The 15,699-nt window shown below is 37.3% G+C and overlaps 4 protein-coding genes across 4 annotated transcripts; 2 read left to right on the top strand and 2 right to left on the bottom strand.

Annotated features, from left to right (window-relative positions):
* Positions 1-1,532: 1,532 nt before the first annotated feature.
* GCK72_024858 (uncharacterized protein) lies at positions 1,533-4,469 on the bottom strand (the record flags this gene model as incomplete). The annotated part of the gene is made up of 11 exons (XM_053736085.1): positions 1,533-1,662; positions 1,711-1,765; positions 2,006-2,091; positions 2,138-2,237; positions 2,287-2,354; positions 2,752-2,888; positions 2,942-3,039; positions 3,238-3,301; positions 3,374-3,475; positions 3,552-3,661; positions 4,277-4,469. 11 exons carry the CDS (start codon positions 4,467-4,469, stop codon positions 1,533-1,535), a joined length of 1,143 nt encoding a protein of 380 aa, XP_053579651.1.
* A 4,118-nt stretch (positions 4,470-8,587) lies between these two features.
* On the top strand, positions 8,588-8,848 carry GCK72_024859 (uncharacterized protein; the record flags this gene model as incomplete). Its single annotated transcript, XM_003117773.2, has 2 exons — positions 8,588-8,697; positions 8,752-8,848. 2 exons carry the CDS (start codon positions 8,588-8,590, stop codon positions 8,846-8,848), a joined length of 207 nt encoding a protein of 68 aa, XP_003117821.2.
* A 3,384-nt stretch (positions 8,849-12,232) lies between these two features.
* GCK72_024860 (uncharacterized protein) lies at positions 12,233-14,307 on the top strand (the record flags this gene model as incomplete). Its single annotated transcript, XM_003117891.2, has 8 exons — positions 12,233-12,323; positions 12,815-12,982; positions 13,036-13,167; positions 13,217-13,325; positions 13,476-13,563; positions 13,625-13,870; positions 13,917-14,132; positions 14,182-14,307. The coding sequence occupies 8 exons, from the start codon at positions 12,233-12,235 to the stop codon at positions 14,305-14,307; spliced, it is 1,176 nt and encodes a 391-aa protein (XP_003117939.2).
* GCK72_024861 (uncharacterized protein) lies at positions 12,394-15,484 on the bottom strand (the record flags this gene model as incomplete). The annotated part of the gene is made up of 8 exons (XM_003118380.2): positions 12,394-12,420; positions 13,116-13,315; positions 13,668-13,878; positions 13,976-14,239; positions 14,723-14,866; positions 14,912-15,002; positions 15,049-15,322; positions 15,394-15,484. The coding sequence occupies 8 exons, from the start codon at positions 15,482-15,484 to the stop codon at positions 12,394-12,396; spliced, it is 1,302 nt and encodes a 433-aa protein (XP_003118428.2).
* Positions 15,485-15,699: the final 215 nt, after the last annotated feature.

The following is a 15,699-nucleotide window of genomic DNA, read 5'->3' on the forward strand; positions in this document are numbered from 1 at the left end:
TTTGTATTACAATCCACCATTCATTGTTGTTCTGAAAGTTTTGTGTGCAAATTTCATTGATGTATTCACCAATAAAAAGTAATGTGTTATTCGATCAATCTTATTGAGTCATCTGACGAAATACTCCTATCAGGCGAGGTCCATCTTCTTACGAGGCAAAACCTGCAAACAATTCGAAAGATAAGATAGCAATCTTCTCCTTCTCGTCCAAATAGCAACGTGGGTGACCTTGGTCGAGTCGCTCGTCTCTTACTATTTGATTGCTGCTCGGTCAGCGTGAAGTGTTGAATGTGTACGGAGGAAACGAGATGGAGAAGAGTCGGACTTTCGGAAAATAGCGAAGACAAATATTGGTCCAGTGGAGACATTGGTGTAGCAATAGGTCAATTTTTGTTTAAACTAGAGCTACTCATTTGCACAAAGAGAAAACGAAAACCAACGAAAAAAACCGACGGAGAGAAACAATTGTGGGAGCCAAGTCGATGGATGGATAATTATGTAGATAACCTCGATATGGAACGAAAAAAAAACTGTAGGAGACTGCTATACTGATTCTTGTCAAAATTGTTGCCTGCGAGACAAGATGATTGGATGAGAACACAGAACAGTTGAAAAAGATTAGAAGAAAGAAACCGTGTTTGTTCGCTTTTGACTTTCCTTTCACTCCCGTCAAATCGAAAATAGAAAAATGGATTGTCTGATTTTCAAAAAAAAATTGTGAGATGAAAATGTCGGTAGGGAACAATTTTTGAATTGATTACATTTACTAAATAGAAGATTCTTCTTATAAGGAATCTGACCGTTTGAACGTTCAAGTTTCGTAATATTGCGATATTTTTGTAGCAGGTGGTCTCTGAAATCGCTTTTCGCGAGTGGTCTGAATATATATATATATATATCAATGTATAATCCAACATTTTCCAGGTCTGAAAATATTCAGAGGGCTTTCCGAGTAGTTTTCCGACAAATTGCTTGGTGTCTCATTTCAAAAACGGATTCCTATCTTTTCAACGTTCAACATTCAGTTTGCAGTGGTCTCGAGTCGTCGGTCGATGCTATTATCCAAGGTCGACCTGTCCTCGTTTTCATTTCTCTCATCTCACTCGCCAACAGTCTTTTTTACTTCTTCAATGTCAATCAATTCCACTTTGAATGCGATTGTGTGGTGTGGCGGTGCGCAGGGTCGTTTTCCCAAGATAAGTGAGCGATGCATCGGGTGACCTCTTCTTTTTCTTTTCTCTTGGTTCAAATGGCCCGTTGTGCCGACCGTAATCTGCTCACCAATAGGTAATCGTACACTGACGACGGGGAAAAAGAGGAAAAGGGTCAATTGGCAGAGCAGAGGAGAAGGGACCTATGTCGTGAACAGTCGTGAAGGAGATTGAAGAGATTTGCAAGACAAAGAGAATAGACAAAGGATATAAATGTTTCCTACATTTATTGAAAGAAATGGCAGATTTACAATTAAAAATACCCATCAGAACTAGTACCTGGAGTAAAGCAAAATGTACATTAATGGTTACAGAATTGTTTCAAGCTTGACCATCACACCAAAAGCTTGAGTAGCTCCCGTTGAGTCTTTCAGGGCTACCTGACAAGCTCAGTGGTTTGCGAACGTTTTTGTGGAGGAATTTTTTGAGTTGGTCAAGTTTAGCGAGTAGTCTGAAAGTTAGAGAAGGAATTGAGGGGGATTGCAGAGTGTATTCCTACCGTCGAACAATTTTTGGATTACTTCTTGCGATATCTTTGGATTCAGTGGGATCGGCTGAAATGGAAATGTTTCATTTTTGATTTGTTTCAGATAATTATATCTAGTTACATGACTATTTAATTACCGAGTAAGTTGTATAAGCTCTATTTTCAGTCTGTATGCTTCTCCGCAACCACATTTTTGGTACACCCTTATCTATTTGATTTCTGTCTTTCAAACAAAACGATAGTGATAGGACAAGTCAGAAGCCCGTCATTCCCAAAACATCAGTAAAACGTCAATACGAAATCTTACTAGCGATCCTAAACAATCGTGTCCTATTCTTGTCCTTTGACATCTTCCGATCGACATTTCCAACGATCAGTTTATAATCGCCATCTCTGTAAACAATCTGTTCTACTCTCTCATGACATTCCAGTCACCAACCGTATTGCCGAGCCATGATTGTCAATGTTGTAAACAAATTGGAAGCGACGAAACTTCGGGCGACCCGTTTTGATATACTCCCACTGATTGATACCGTCGCCTGCAAAAGTTGATGAGGGAATGAATGTTTATGCTTTTGAATGATTTACCATAGGAATCAATTTCTAAACCAGTGATCGACAGAATGGTGGCATGCCAATCAACAACATGGAACATCCTGGAAAATATATGAACTGTAAATTTACATAGGTCAGATTTAGAATAACATGGTGGAAAAAAATGTTTTTATCCGAACGGAGTGTATACGAGAATTCAATTACATGTATGAATGAAAGATAATACTTTTCTTTGTTTTTATCCCATTCCTTGTTTTTTTCTTTATAAACACGATTTCTAGATGGATTTAGCCCGGATTCGAAACAAAATTCCAAGAAATCCAAAAATCCCAATAATGTTTGCTGGATGTTATTCTAGCCCCACCTTCTTCTAAAATCCTATTACATGTTATATCTACGTCATAATTTCCAAAAACACATATTTCCCAGATTAGAAAGCATTGAATTAATGTTTTATTCCAATCACACCACTACATCACCTTATTTTTCAACACTCACATTTCACGGGTACCCCCTTCTTCAATATACATTGGTGAATGCACAAAAGTCGTTGTTTTCGTACCACCCTCCCAAATCGTATCCTTTTCTCCACGGAGCGGAGCATTCGATGCTCCAAAATTGGAAGTTCCACCATTCTAAACTTATGAATATTTCAAACCCTCCGTTATATTTTGTTCCTTTCTCTCACATCACTGGTGAACACGATCACAGTATTCTCGTATAAATTAGACGCCTTCAAATACTCCACCAATCTTCCAATTGCAAAATCCATTGCTGTCAACATGCCTAAAATACGCTTTTCGTCTTTTTTTTTGCATAAAAGGATTCATTCTGTTTTTGGAATTTGTGCTCCAAGAGAAGCATCAAAGAATCCTAACGTCAAAGGTCACGTCATTTTTGCCCTTTCTCGGAGTATAATTCCGAGAGAAGCCCTGATTTCAAATTCATTTCTGAATAGGAGACCCATTCTGCAAACAAAGTTACCGCAATAAATCCGGCGATAGCGATCCTTGACTCGTGAGCAATACTTATCGAATGAGCGGGGCACCTCAAAATGAGTGGCTATTTTTGGTGTCAACTTTTTTTCTGACTTGATCTAATATGTTTACTCGTGACTCACTTGAAGAGGTGGGTGTACTGCTTGATAGGATAGAAACATGAAAAATGGTTTGGTAGTGTTATGATTATCCAACACACTCATAGCCACGTCAGTGAAGAGGTCCTGGAATATTTCAAAAAAGTCGTATCGGTTGCATTCATTAATACTTGTAGAGGCTACAGTATTTATCTAAACTCACCGTAGAGTAAACTCCGTTTTGTGAAAAGTCTGGAACACTTTTGCCATTTCCAACTTCTTCAAATAAATCCAATCCCTTGACGACTCGTTTTAGCTCTCGATGGTATTGGTCTGTAATTTCATTCTTATAAGTGAAAAAATAACCATTGTTCTTTTTCCGTTTACTTGCTATAACTAGTTTCAAGTACATGTTCATAATAAGTAAATCCAATTATTATAAATTTCACAATAATAATTTTGAACAAAGAAGTGCTTATTGTTGCCTTTGATGCACTAGTGTTTTTCATAGTTCTACTGAGAAGACGGTTTTGCCATTCAATTCTCCAAATGTGTTTTTTTTTGTTATTTCAACACAAAACTCATCGATGAAACCTTTCCGAGTGACTGAATAACAAAAGATGTTCCGTCTGATAATGTTGAAATTGAAAATCCCGAAACAAAGCACCACACAAAGGTTTTCTGCTAGAAAAAACGGCGAAAAGTAATTACGAAAAAACATTTATTCTGAGATGACATCAGTTACTTCCTTTCATTTTTGTTTTAGTTTTCCGTTTTGAAAAAAAACGCTTTCATTGTTTCTATACTTTCCTTCTACAAACCAGAAGACAACAAAAATCGTTTTCACCACTGGAAAGACCAAAAATTCCATTTGATTGCCCTATTCGCTACGGTAAATCTTTTGTTTAAAAAAATGAGTGAGGTGTGTGCTCTGAATGTGTTAACTACCTGCAGAATGATTGAAATAACCAGTTTGTGGTCCATAAAACCCGTAGAAGTAATCAAATCCTCTATTCGTTGGTAAGAACTCCTTCTTGCAATAACCCAAATGCCATTTCCCAACCAGATACGTAGAATAATCCAACTGCCTCATATTTTCCGACAAGAATGGAAACATTGTGGGTACTCCAGCTGGTTCCATGTGTAAAAACACTCCATTCTGTAAATGGAAGAAAACCATAGCAAACACTTTAGTAATTCATTTTGTTGAGTACCTGTGTGCCAACCCGAAATGGGTAGTAACCCGTCATGAATGCGCTTCGTGTTCTGAGAGAGAAAAAACAAAAAACATGTAGGGTGTCTGGAAAAAAAACAGAGGAAAAAGAACTCACGGTGTGCATAATTGGTTAACGTAGGAATTAGTCAATAACGCGGTGTTTTTGTGGAATGCCAAGTTGCGCAAGTTCGGAGTATGAAGTCTGAAAATTGTCTTGTTAGGACATGTTTGCACTTTTCCCTATTTCTAACAAACAAATTTCGATAATTAAGTTCTAGAAGACACTATTGTCCAAAACAGTAATTCGTTAGTCATATTCCATTTTAACGAATTTGAGTCTCCCCCATGGAAAATAACAATATTTTTCGTTTTTTCTTAAGATGTAGTAGTTGGACCCGTACTTCATTACTTATGAATACATTCTGACCAGGATTTTCAAAAATTGCCCAAAATGATAAACTGCCATTGACCACTAGACTTTGGTTTTTTCTCTGAATTTCTGAACGTTTCAGTGCGGAATCATTCATCACCGTACCTCAGGTCACGTTTCATTCTTCTATACCCATTTCTCACTTACGTGCTATCTTTCCAGTCGAGATCATTGAATCCGAGATCATCAGCCATTATAAAAAGAACATTTGGCTTCTGTGTCAAAGTTTGTCCGTCTACATCGGCAATCCCGTAGTGTTGTAAAACTAATAACAGAAAAAAGGGGAGCGTCGTCCGCCGCATAGAAAATGGACACAATACAGTGTAAGCCCCCGTGGCTGCCGACGGGACTGTGACCGGGGGAGGGTAGGACAGTTTGGCTGGATGGGGTGGGGGCAATAGTTCAAGTATTACTAGTATTCGAGAAATTGAAAGATGAAAAAAGAAAAGGAAACGAAGTAGTAGAAATAGAGAGAAGAAAAATGGGAACTGAAGAATAGATGATTAGTTTTCAATGGCAAATCGGTTATTTTAGGTGGAGGTGAAACACTAAGAGAGTAGTTTTTGAACGGTACGAACTTTTTTGACCTTGGCAAGAAAAGACAGAAATATAGTTTGAAATCTATACAGAAAAACAGAGATAGCTATCTAATCGTAAATTGCATTAGGAGTAGAAGTAGAAGATTTTCACTTTCATAGAACTACTTGATTAAAAGAAAACAAATAGCAATTGACTAAATACCAAAATAGTTTATCAATCACTGATCAACGCAAATAGTAGACAATAACTTTAAGCACGCTCCTCTCAACAAAAACGGCTTAAAGTAACGGCTAGTTGCGACTAAAGAAACCGGGGGCAGCCACTTGTCAGCCGAATGTTTCACTCAATTTTCAACAATTTCTGACAAGTGATGTCAAACCGATTGAATCAACAACCGAAACGCTTATTCTTCTTTTCATTGTTAGAATCTATCGATGATGACCTTTCCATCAAATAAGGTAAGGTCAATAACAGTACTTGACGTTGAAGCATGCGCCAAAAAAATGCGCGACGATTTCTTTCTTGCTTTAAGGGTTTAAACAGTTTTATTGCGATGAGAAATAAATAAGCAATTCATATTTTGTACGGAAGATTTTTGAAGAGCGTCAGGTAGTGTCTTCTCAGATCTTTGGTTTAACTTCTATAAATATATATCCGTGAATCAATTCAGTCTTGAAAAACTACCAATTCTACTAAATGTAAATCCACATTTTTAATCCAGTCTCTAACATCAATTGAGGGTGTGATTTACATTTTGGCTAGAGAATGTTGGCTAGAAAAGATAGACTCCAGAGTACATGCATCATAATTAACATAATTATATTCTCCTCTAGTTTTTGTTGTTTCATCGAGGAAGATTATCCAGGAAGTTTTCATTGGTGTCATTCAATTTTAATTCTATTTCTAAAACTGATAATTACATCATGAGACACATTTTGAACCGAAGTTGTCACATTCAGGTTCAACGTCCTCAGTGCATAGTCTAATCAGAGTTATTTGTGTATTAACTGCCAGACAGATGTCATAATTGACTCATGTGGGTGTTGTATGTCTTCATTCTATCATTTCAAGCTTTTCACTAGAAAAATGAATCTTTCCGGTTCTTGGTTTTTTGTGGCACAGACATTTGATCGGCATCACTATTATTCCATCAGATGCTGATCCATTTTGAATGAGCATGAACATCATCTGAGTGAAGTTGCAACCTTCTCCTTTGTTTAGTGTATCATTATTCTGAAGATTTTTGCACCCCTTGTGTGCGCTTCTAATGAATATGAGAAGAAGTAAGAAGGACCGCACTAATCAAAATTTAATTCATGCAAAGTTATGTGAGTCAGCTCTTTTAAGACCTAAGTAAAAAAAATGCGCGGGTGGGATCTTTTACTGCTCATTCAGTTTTGTCTTCAATTCTATTTTTACCTCCTCTCAACTCATGTACAAGATATAAATGTCAAATGAAATTTTTTTCGAACTCTGACCTTTTCATTAAACTGCTTGGCCGCTATATCTATTCTTGACGGAAGAGGGTATTCATTTAAAATTTAGTACCAGGACATAACTTTCCGTTTTCATTTCCCTTTCCCTTTTAGGAGTTTCAAAAAAAAAGAGATTGCGTGACATCGGATGCGGTAGTACAGTTATTTATTATTCTGTGGGCCGTACTCCGGTTGTATTTTAGAAAAACGTGCCAGAAAAAATGTTTGGTTGATTTTAACCCCACAATACGAGAGGACGAGTGTATTAGATGAGTGCATAAGTAATAATTCAGAAGTTTTGTCTGGAACAATTTGTTTTTTATTTTTCAGATGCGTTGTTTTGAAATAACAGTTAAATTGTAAAAGAGTTCTTCTTTTTTTTTGGGTATTCATTCAAAAATGTTGTTTTTTTAATAACTTTCCAATGATCATTCATAACCCGATTGCTTCAGCCGTCGTCATTTATATTTTTTTGACATGTTCATACATTTATCATTGAGTCACTAATGAAAATTGCTTTTCACTTCTAAAACTTTATTTTCAAAAAAAAAAGAGAGAAAAAGAGAGAAAAGTTGAGTATCTTCTGTCGATTACAACGACTAGCATGGAAAAGAGGGTAATTCATCATATTTACTCATATCCTTATTATTCCAATCCACAAGCTTCATATATAAACACTATGATATGTCATTCAGTTAGGCCCCTCCCTCTTTGTATTCTTTCTCTCATCATCAGAGTTATATTTACTTCCTTTCAACCTTCTCACGATAGTTTTTCGGGTCTTTAGAATTATTCCAAATGCTTTCATTCCATGAAAACAGATTACTCAGAACATATATTTTCGGACAGTCTAGTAAGCTTCCAACATTTTTCCTTCGGATATCTTCAGTATCAGATGTCAGATGCTAGAACAGCTATCGTAATCCTATCCAAGACACTAAGGGGTGGGTTCAGAGAAGGTCCATTGTTCATTATACGTCAGAAATTTCAAGTGGGCGGAGCCAAACCAAACTACACCACACCCCCACCGCATAAGCCCCATTCCTGGTTCGAGAAAATGGAGCATGAGAGGTTTTGTCTCTTGCAAGCGACACGTTGAACTTGTTATAACAAAGTGTATCTTTTGCAACACTTTCCTCCTTTTTTCTCTCTTTTACCCGTGCAATCCTATTGTTAGGTTCCAACGGCTTAGTGACTAATGTAATGAGAAACTGGTTCGCACGCACCCACTGAGCCATTTATTCTAGTGGTTTTTGGGTTCTCAGCTCTTCTTTTTACGAAAAAAATCGTACAAATCTATTCTCTTGGGACTGATTAGCAGATCCGCACAATTCTAAGTTCTCACTCAAAATATCATTCATTCATCAAATGACCAGACTCATAACAAGTAGGCGTTAGTCCCCATTCAGTAGTGACGCTCCGACACGGCTGCTGCGTTTTGAAGTCCTCATTACTTCTTTATTTTTACTCTCCTGCAAACGTTTTTTCCGTCATTTATGCATATACAATGTTTCCGACCAAAGAAATAACCAAAGTACGCATTCAGGTTCACGTCGGTCACAACAAACTTTGTTACCTTCTCTCTGAAAATGCTTCGAATGGGACACTTCTTGCTTCTTGTCATCCTCGCCGTCGCGGTGTTGTCAATTCCGACGAGCTACTCGAAGAGCAAGATGCTTAACAACATCTTCAAGCAAATCCACAACAAGTAAGTTAAAATTAAAAGAAAATAAAGGAACATTCATATTTTGTAATTTTTCAGGAAGGCTGTCGGAGACGCTTTCCCATACGAGACCTACGGATTCGGTGATGCTGGATATGGTCTTGGTGATGAGCAGAACTACTTTGTCATTGTCTAAAACGAAACTTTCCCAATCATTTTATTATCTTTCTCAACACATTGATCTTCTACTTTTCCCTTCCTCAACTATGCTTTCTGATCTCGATATGCCCTAAAAAGAAGAAATCTCACTATTTTTCCAAATATTCTCGAAAGTTTTCTCCTCATCAATGATTGCCGAATGTCTCGTTCATAATTCGTTGTTCTCAGACAGAAGATAATAAACGTTTCACTGTTACGTTTTTGTCCAATGATCATAAAGCAGAAAGGAGAAGGAGAAAGGAGTGTGAGTGGCAGTGTAATGGGAATCGGAACAAGTGCGATTGACGGTGATCATTTCTTCTTGGAATGTTGCCAAGAAGTGGTCGTTCAAAGTTGGAATCGCCACTCACTTTTGAAGAACACAACGTCAAACAAAACAATAATAGTTAATAGTTCAGAGAGCAGCCTAGTGGAGTACTGTAACACCCTGTGGATGCATTCGAGCTTACTTTAGTTAATCTGAAAATCAAGGCACTTATCAAGTTCCGTTTCAAGTCTAGAGTATACCTGGGGGATATGTTTCGAATTCGTTTGAAACCGGTAGTGCACTTTGAATTTTTCATCAAAACAGGTTAGCTGAATCATAAATGCAGCCTCAAGAAATTGCTTCGCTTTTAGTTTTTCTTGATGTTAAAGAAGAAGCGAATGTTTTTCGATCGAAATTTTAAACCTGTATTAACAATATCAAATTCTCCCCCTTTTATGAGATAGTATGTTCTGAACTATGTTTTGAACAGGAAGCTAACAACTTCTACTACGCAGAATGTACAATGAGTTGCCGTGTTTATATTGGAATGATCAATTTGTGAACAGGAAATTATTAAGAAATACTTATTCTGCATTTGATCTTTTGATGTCATGCATCTTCTAAATAGAAATAGATGTCAAACGTCAAAACTACAATTCGGACAGTAATTTGTCTTATCCTGAGCGACACAAGAAATCTCAAACTACGTGCAGATTCAAGTGCGTGGGGGAATCAGAACCTTCTGAAATTCTGGATTCAGGTGACAACAGCTACGTTCGGAATGTATTTAGGTGGAAATTGGGAGTAATTGTATCAGCTTTTGTGTCAAAGGAACATGTTATTGTGGTATATGTCACAACTGACAACTGACAATCTGAATTCTAAAAAGAATTTGGTTCTGGGATCATTTAAAGTTTTTGGGGCTTTTGAAGACTAGGAACAAGTCATATCAAAGTTTTTGTAATTGAGACCCCAGATTGAAACATAAAAGTTTTAATCAAAACGTCTGTTTGCTCAACCCAACTTTTGAAACAAAGTAAAATCGTTTTCTTAGTATTCTACAAGCAACCAGGAACAAAACAAAAGTTGTTTCGTTTGTTTATGACTTGTGGCAGATCAGATTATCTTTTGAAGTTGAATAGAAATTTTTGAGGGATTTCCGAACATCCTAATTGACTTACTCCTACGTCTTCAGAACAGATTTATGGAATTGATCATACGGAGAAGTGCATCCGAAAATAGTTTAAAATGAAAACATAATGTTGATTACGTATACAAAAGATTAGCACACTTAGCAAATTTTTGCTGAATTTTCTACAACGTCAAAAACCAAATCTGTAAGATTATGGACATTGAAGTTATAAGGGAACTTTTTTTAGTTTGTTAAATTTTTTGTCTGTAATTCTAACAACTAAATATGAACTATGACCAAAGGAAGGAAGTTTTAAAACCAAAGATTCACTTCAATCATGTCATCTTTCATCCAAACTATGTTATTTTGAATCAGGAACTCTTTTTTTTTTTGAGAATAGATTAAAAATGTCCATTACTTCAAAGCTTCCCTCATCACTCAAGAATAAAAAAATCAAGATGAGAAGGATAGGATTACTCATTGCGTGTCATTTTTTTGTCGAGTACATTTCCATGAAACCAGACAAACTGCTAAGGAATATTTGTTCAGTTGAAAAGAATTCAGTACATCATTTGACACGGAGCGCCCCCATTCATTGCTTCATTTTGTGCGTGAAAGAAACACATTGTTGACACGTGGACGATGATCGGAGAGTACGCGGTGCGCGGAAAGAAAAGGAGATGCGGAAGACAATGGGGTCTTGTGCGCATCAGGCCTCATTTTAGGCCCGAAAAAAGATTTTTTTGAGTCATCAGGCGCCCGGTTGTTGTCGAATCGGCAGCTCAACAAAGATCGCGGTTATAGTTAGAAAATTATTGAATATGCGAAGGTGGAGGTGCGAAAGTGACAACAATAGTGCAGAAAAAGATTGATGTTGCTCTTTGACAATTGAATAACTGGAATCAGTTAGAGCACAGAAATCACCAAAACACGACTAACGGTTAAGAGCAAACAACTAAGCATCACCTCCAGAAATTGTTCAAGAATCTTCAAAGGTTACTGTGAGGGGAGAAAACTGGTCTATCTGGTAGACTTGACTCATCATCACACATCACTGAAACATAACACCGTAATTGTAATGAGAGCGTACCTAGTAATTCGTGGAAAAAAGTAAAATGACTTACGCCAGGTAATGTATAGTTTGCTTTCCTACCGTTTTTATATGGAATGGTCTTTTGTCAATTTTTATGCAAACAAAAAGAGAAACAGTTACACATAACTGTCACACTCGAGATTTTCGAGCTGAAAGTGGATAGAACTATAGAAAAGTGTGAAAAAACGAGAAAAATGAAATACTATAACACATTTTCCGAATTTTAACGTCAGAAATCCCTAATCTGATGTATCGAAATAAAATCTCTGTCCGATTTGATACTTTGGTCGGGGATATCGGATATTGCTCTTCCGATCTGTGTTTTCATTACACATACACACTGTTTTTGCAAATTCCTTCTTATAAAAAAAAGCTACGTGCCACTTCTTGCACTTTTTGCACTATTCCGGTGGAAGATGATTCAATAACTTGAATAAATAGTTTGAAGACAGAATAAGGATCACCTTTCTCTGACAATAGATCGGATTGCAACCTGACAAAGTGTCTGTCTCACACTTTTTTCGGGTTTCTTTCGACCGGCAGATGCCGCTTAATTATTCCAATGACAATGGCAAAAGCCGTGAAAAAGTGTCCGTGTGTTTATAAGTGCTCGCGGTAGCAACTTTGCCGCATCGTTGGCGGCACACTCGAATGCAAATAATACATGCCTTTTTGCGTTTTTTTAGGCAAGTTACACACATGTACACGTGTCCGTCGGCGTTGTCGCGACGGCACCAGCAACGGTCCGGTCTGTGTTCGGCATAGGTGGAGCTGGGTGGGTGGAGAGAGGAAAGAATAGTCATATAAATATAGGAAAAAGAATGAAAGTTTTACGTGTTGGTTCGACAGTATTACAGTATTCTGAATTTGGATACGAAACATTAAAATCATGAAACAGTATTGTTGTATAGTTCTTATCGGTTTAGTAGCTTTCACGAATGCGGCTAGCGTTCAACGAGCGAAACGACAATTTGGTGTTGGTATGTTTTATCTCCTTTTATGAACCTTGCTTATCATCATCTTCATTTTATGAAATTATTTGTCAGCTATCTATTCTTGAACTAACATGAATTTGTTCTGAAAAATGGATTATTTAAGTTAGTTCCTGTAGAACAATTTCAAGCAACTTTTTTTCAATTTGGTGTTAAGAATGGTCTGAAAAGGAGTTATCAGTTCAGTTTCCAGATTTAATCATAAACGATTTTCGAATATCCCATCTTTCATAAATTTAGAGTTTATTATCAACAAACCATGTTTATAACAATAATTTTGGTTTGAAATCTTTTTTTGAAAAACTAGTTTTTTTTCAAGTTTATCATTTTTTGATTATGCCAGAAACTATAACAGAAGCTTTTCAAACATATCTAAATAAATTATGTTTTTGGTTTTAATAATAATAGGAAATATTAAAGTCATATAATAGGAAATATTAAAGTTTACCAATCATCTGAAAATTATTTTCCTATTCCAGTCCCTCTCTACTCCTCATGTAACGAATATCTGACATGCGCTGCGCCAGCAGTCTGTGCATCTGGAACATGTCAATGTGCCCAGGCTTATCAACCATCCGGAACTCAATGCGTGCCATCTGTTGCCCCCGCCGCCGCAGTGAACGGTGTTTACCAAGTTCCAGCTGGAGGTGAGCCATCGTTCTAAACAATAACAACAACTAAAGAACACAAAAGCATTTAGTGGCGCCGGCAACATTCCGAACTGTTTACACTGATGCACTCACTCATGTCCGTCCTGTTTACCAGCCTGTGGTCTATTACCCACAAGTTGTGAGAACTCCGGTTCTTTGTGCTTTGCCGCCATGTCACGAAGGTTAGCTTCTTATTTATTGTGAATGTGTGTTCATCTGAAAGATTTTCAGCACCAGTTCCAGTTCCAGTTCCAACAGTACCAATCACAACGCCAGTTGCTCCAACCGCACCAACCGAGCTTCCAACTCCAGCTCCAGAAACCACAACGACTCCAAGAAGGTATTTTTGGTTTGAGACAGGTTATGACGTTATTCTCTTGTATGGAATGTTGTATTCTGGAAATGTACCCGCATTGTAAAACTGGTGAAGCATGTTATAACTAGGACACCCTCTAACAGAAATTCAAAAATTCAGTAATTCCCATCGCAGACTCTTCGACAGCCCTTCGATCGCCTATCCAGGAGATTATTGTGAGCTACCAACTATTGTTTGTGTTGGAGGAAGTTTCTGCTCAAACGTATGTCACTTTATTGCTAAATTTTTCTTTAATGTTTATAACTTGGCACTCCTATTTCCAGAATATTTGCATTTGCCGCCCAGGAGAAGTTATCGAGAACCAACAGTGTGTACCAGTGGCCACTACCACAACCACCACCACTGTCGCACCAACCACCGAGGCTCCAACGACCACCACTACAACTGAAGCAACAACCACAACCACTACTACCGAACCAACTACGACCACAACGACCACAACGACAACCACTACTACTCCAATCCCAACTACACCTTCCACGACTACCACCACCACTACTACCACCGAGGTTCGTAGCTTAATTTTTGTTTTAAGGCGAGTTTCGAAAGTTTCAGGCTCCAACCACTACAACCGAGTTGGCTACCACTACCACCACCACAACTCAAGCACCAACTACTTCCACCACTAGAACCACCACTCCAGCACCATCAACCACTGTGATTGTTCCAACTGTGACTCCAAGCAGAGAGGAACCAGGATGCACCCCATATAACTGTGCCTGTAATCCAAGTGGATGTGGACAAGGACAAATTGTCAGAATTAACTTTGTGGTATGTGGACGACAAGAACTTATGTCAGTTTGAATTGATTGAACTTCAGATCCCTGGACAACAATGTAACTCCAACAATCAATGCCTCGCCGGATCGTATTGTAGCTCTGGAACATGCAGATGCGCTAACAGTTTTGAACAACGTGGAACCATGTGTATCAGAAGGAGAAAGTAGAAGGAATAACAAAATTTCCTTTTTCCGATTATAATAATCTTTGCGATATGTATGTAAATAATTGTAAACGGAATCACTCGAAATTCACTCGAATAAATAAATCAAGTTCTAATTTATTCACGCCTCCAAAGCTAGAGTGTTTGATCTTTACACCTCATTTTTGATTAGACCACGTGACTATTTGGAAAGTCAAAAATAAAAATCACTCCTCGAAATGATTTATTAACACAACTTTGAAACAATTATGAAGAATGATATTTTTGAAACTTAAAGATCGTTGTACCACCAAATTGAAGTAACATGAAATGATTAGCTCAATACAATAAACTAAAGTAGAAGACTAAACATCATAATGCATATCTTCAAAATCAATTTGATTATTATCTGTTATAATTGGTACTAATAAACAAGAAACTTCATTAGTTGGGTAGATTTTTCCTTCCAGTCCAGGAATATCTGATATGTAGATCCACCGGTTGAATACATCACACTCCAACTGAAAATCCGCTCTGGATGCTTTTAAATCTGTAGTAGCCCAGTCTGCACCATCTATTTTTGCCTAAATTGTTTGAATGGTACAAGTAAATATATAAAAAGTACTTACGAATCCTGATATCAACGGATATTTTGAATTTTGAGGGATGATACAAGATAAACGAACTGTGTCACATCCGAAAAGTGAAGTTTTGACGCAACTGTAAAGATAAGGCTCTGGATGACCGTGGACTGTCACAAACTCACGTTAGAATGGGAGGTATGATTGTTTTTCCTAGTTTTCTACCCGTTTCTGGAGAAGTGAACTTTATCTGATTAACATGACAACCCGCGAAAACAGAAGTGACTTCTTTGAATGGTTTATTAACTTTTTCCGCTACTTCTGTTGTTTTCGCTATAACTACTTTGTTCGTTTTTGCAATTTCTTTCTTGATAACTTGGATGACTGGAATTATTTGAGCAACCGGTGGAGGAGGGTCTGGCAGAGTTTCAAGCTGGTGGATTACCCGTTCCACAAAACCTGAAACAACTTTAAAAAAAAAAATTTCAAAAAATTCATACTATCAAACTCATGGTCATTAAATTACTTACCAACTTCTTCTGGAGGTATAGTAGGTATACATGTTGTACAGTTTATAACGAGAAAGGCTAGAATGAAAAACGAATACGTGAGGATAGACATAGACGGTCAAAATTTGAAAGTCTCCATGAGGGAAGACCTCCGATTTGGTGACAACGCTTGAGTGATTTGAATTGGATTGCGACAAAACGCCCTCATAATTTAGGATGCTTTGTGATTAATGATAATCCGATTGCAAATAAATTATGTGTAAAATCATTTCATGGATTTGGAGTGTGTGTATATGTCTAAACTGTTAAAAAAAATTAAAAAATGAT

Source organism: Caenorhabditis remanei, chromosome X (assembly GCF_010183535.1).
Source record: "Caenorhabditis remanei strain PX506 chromosome X, whole genome shotgun sequence".
NCBI lineage: Eukaryota > Metazoa > Nematoda > Chromadorea > Rhabditida > Rhabditidae > Caenorhabditis > Caenorhabditis remanei.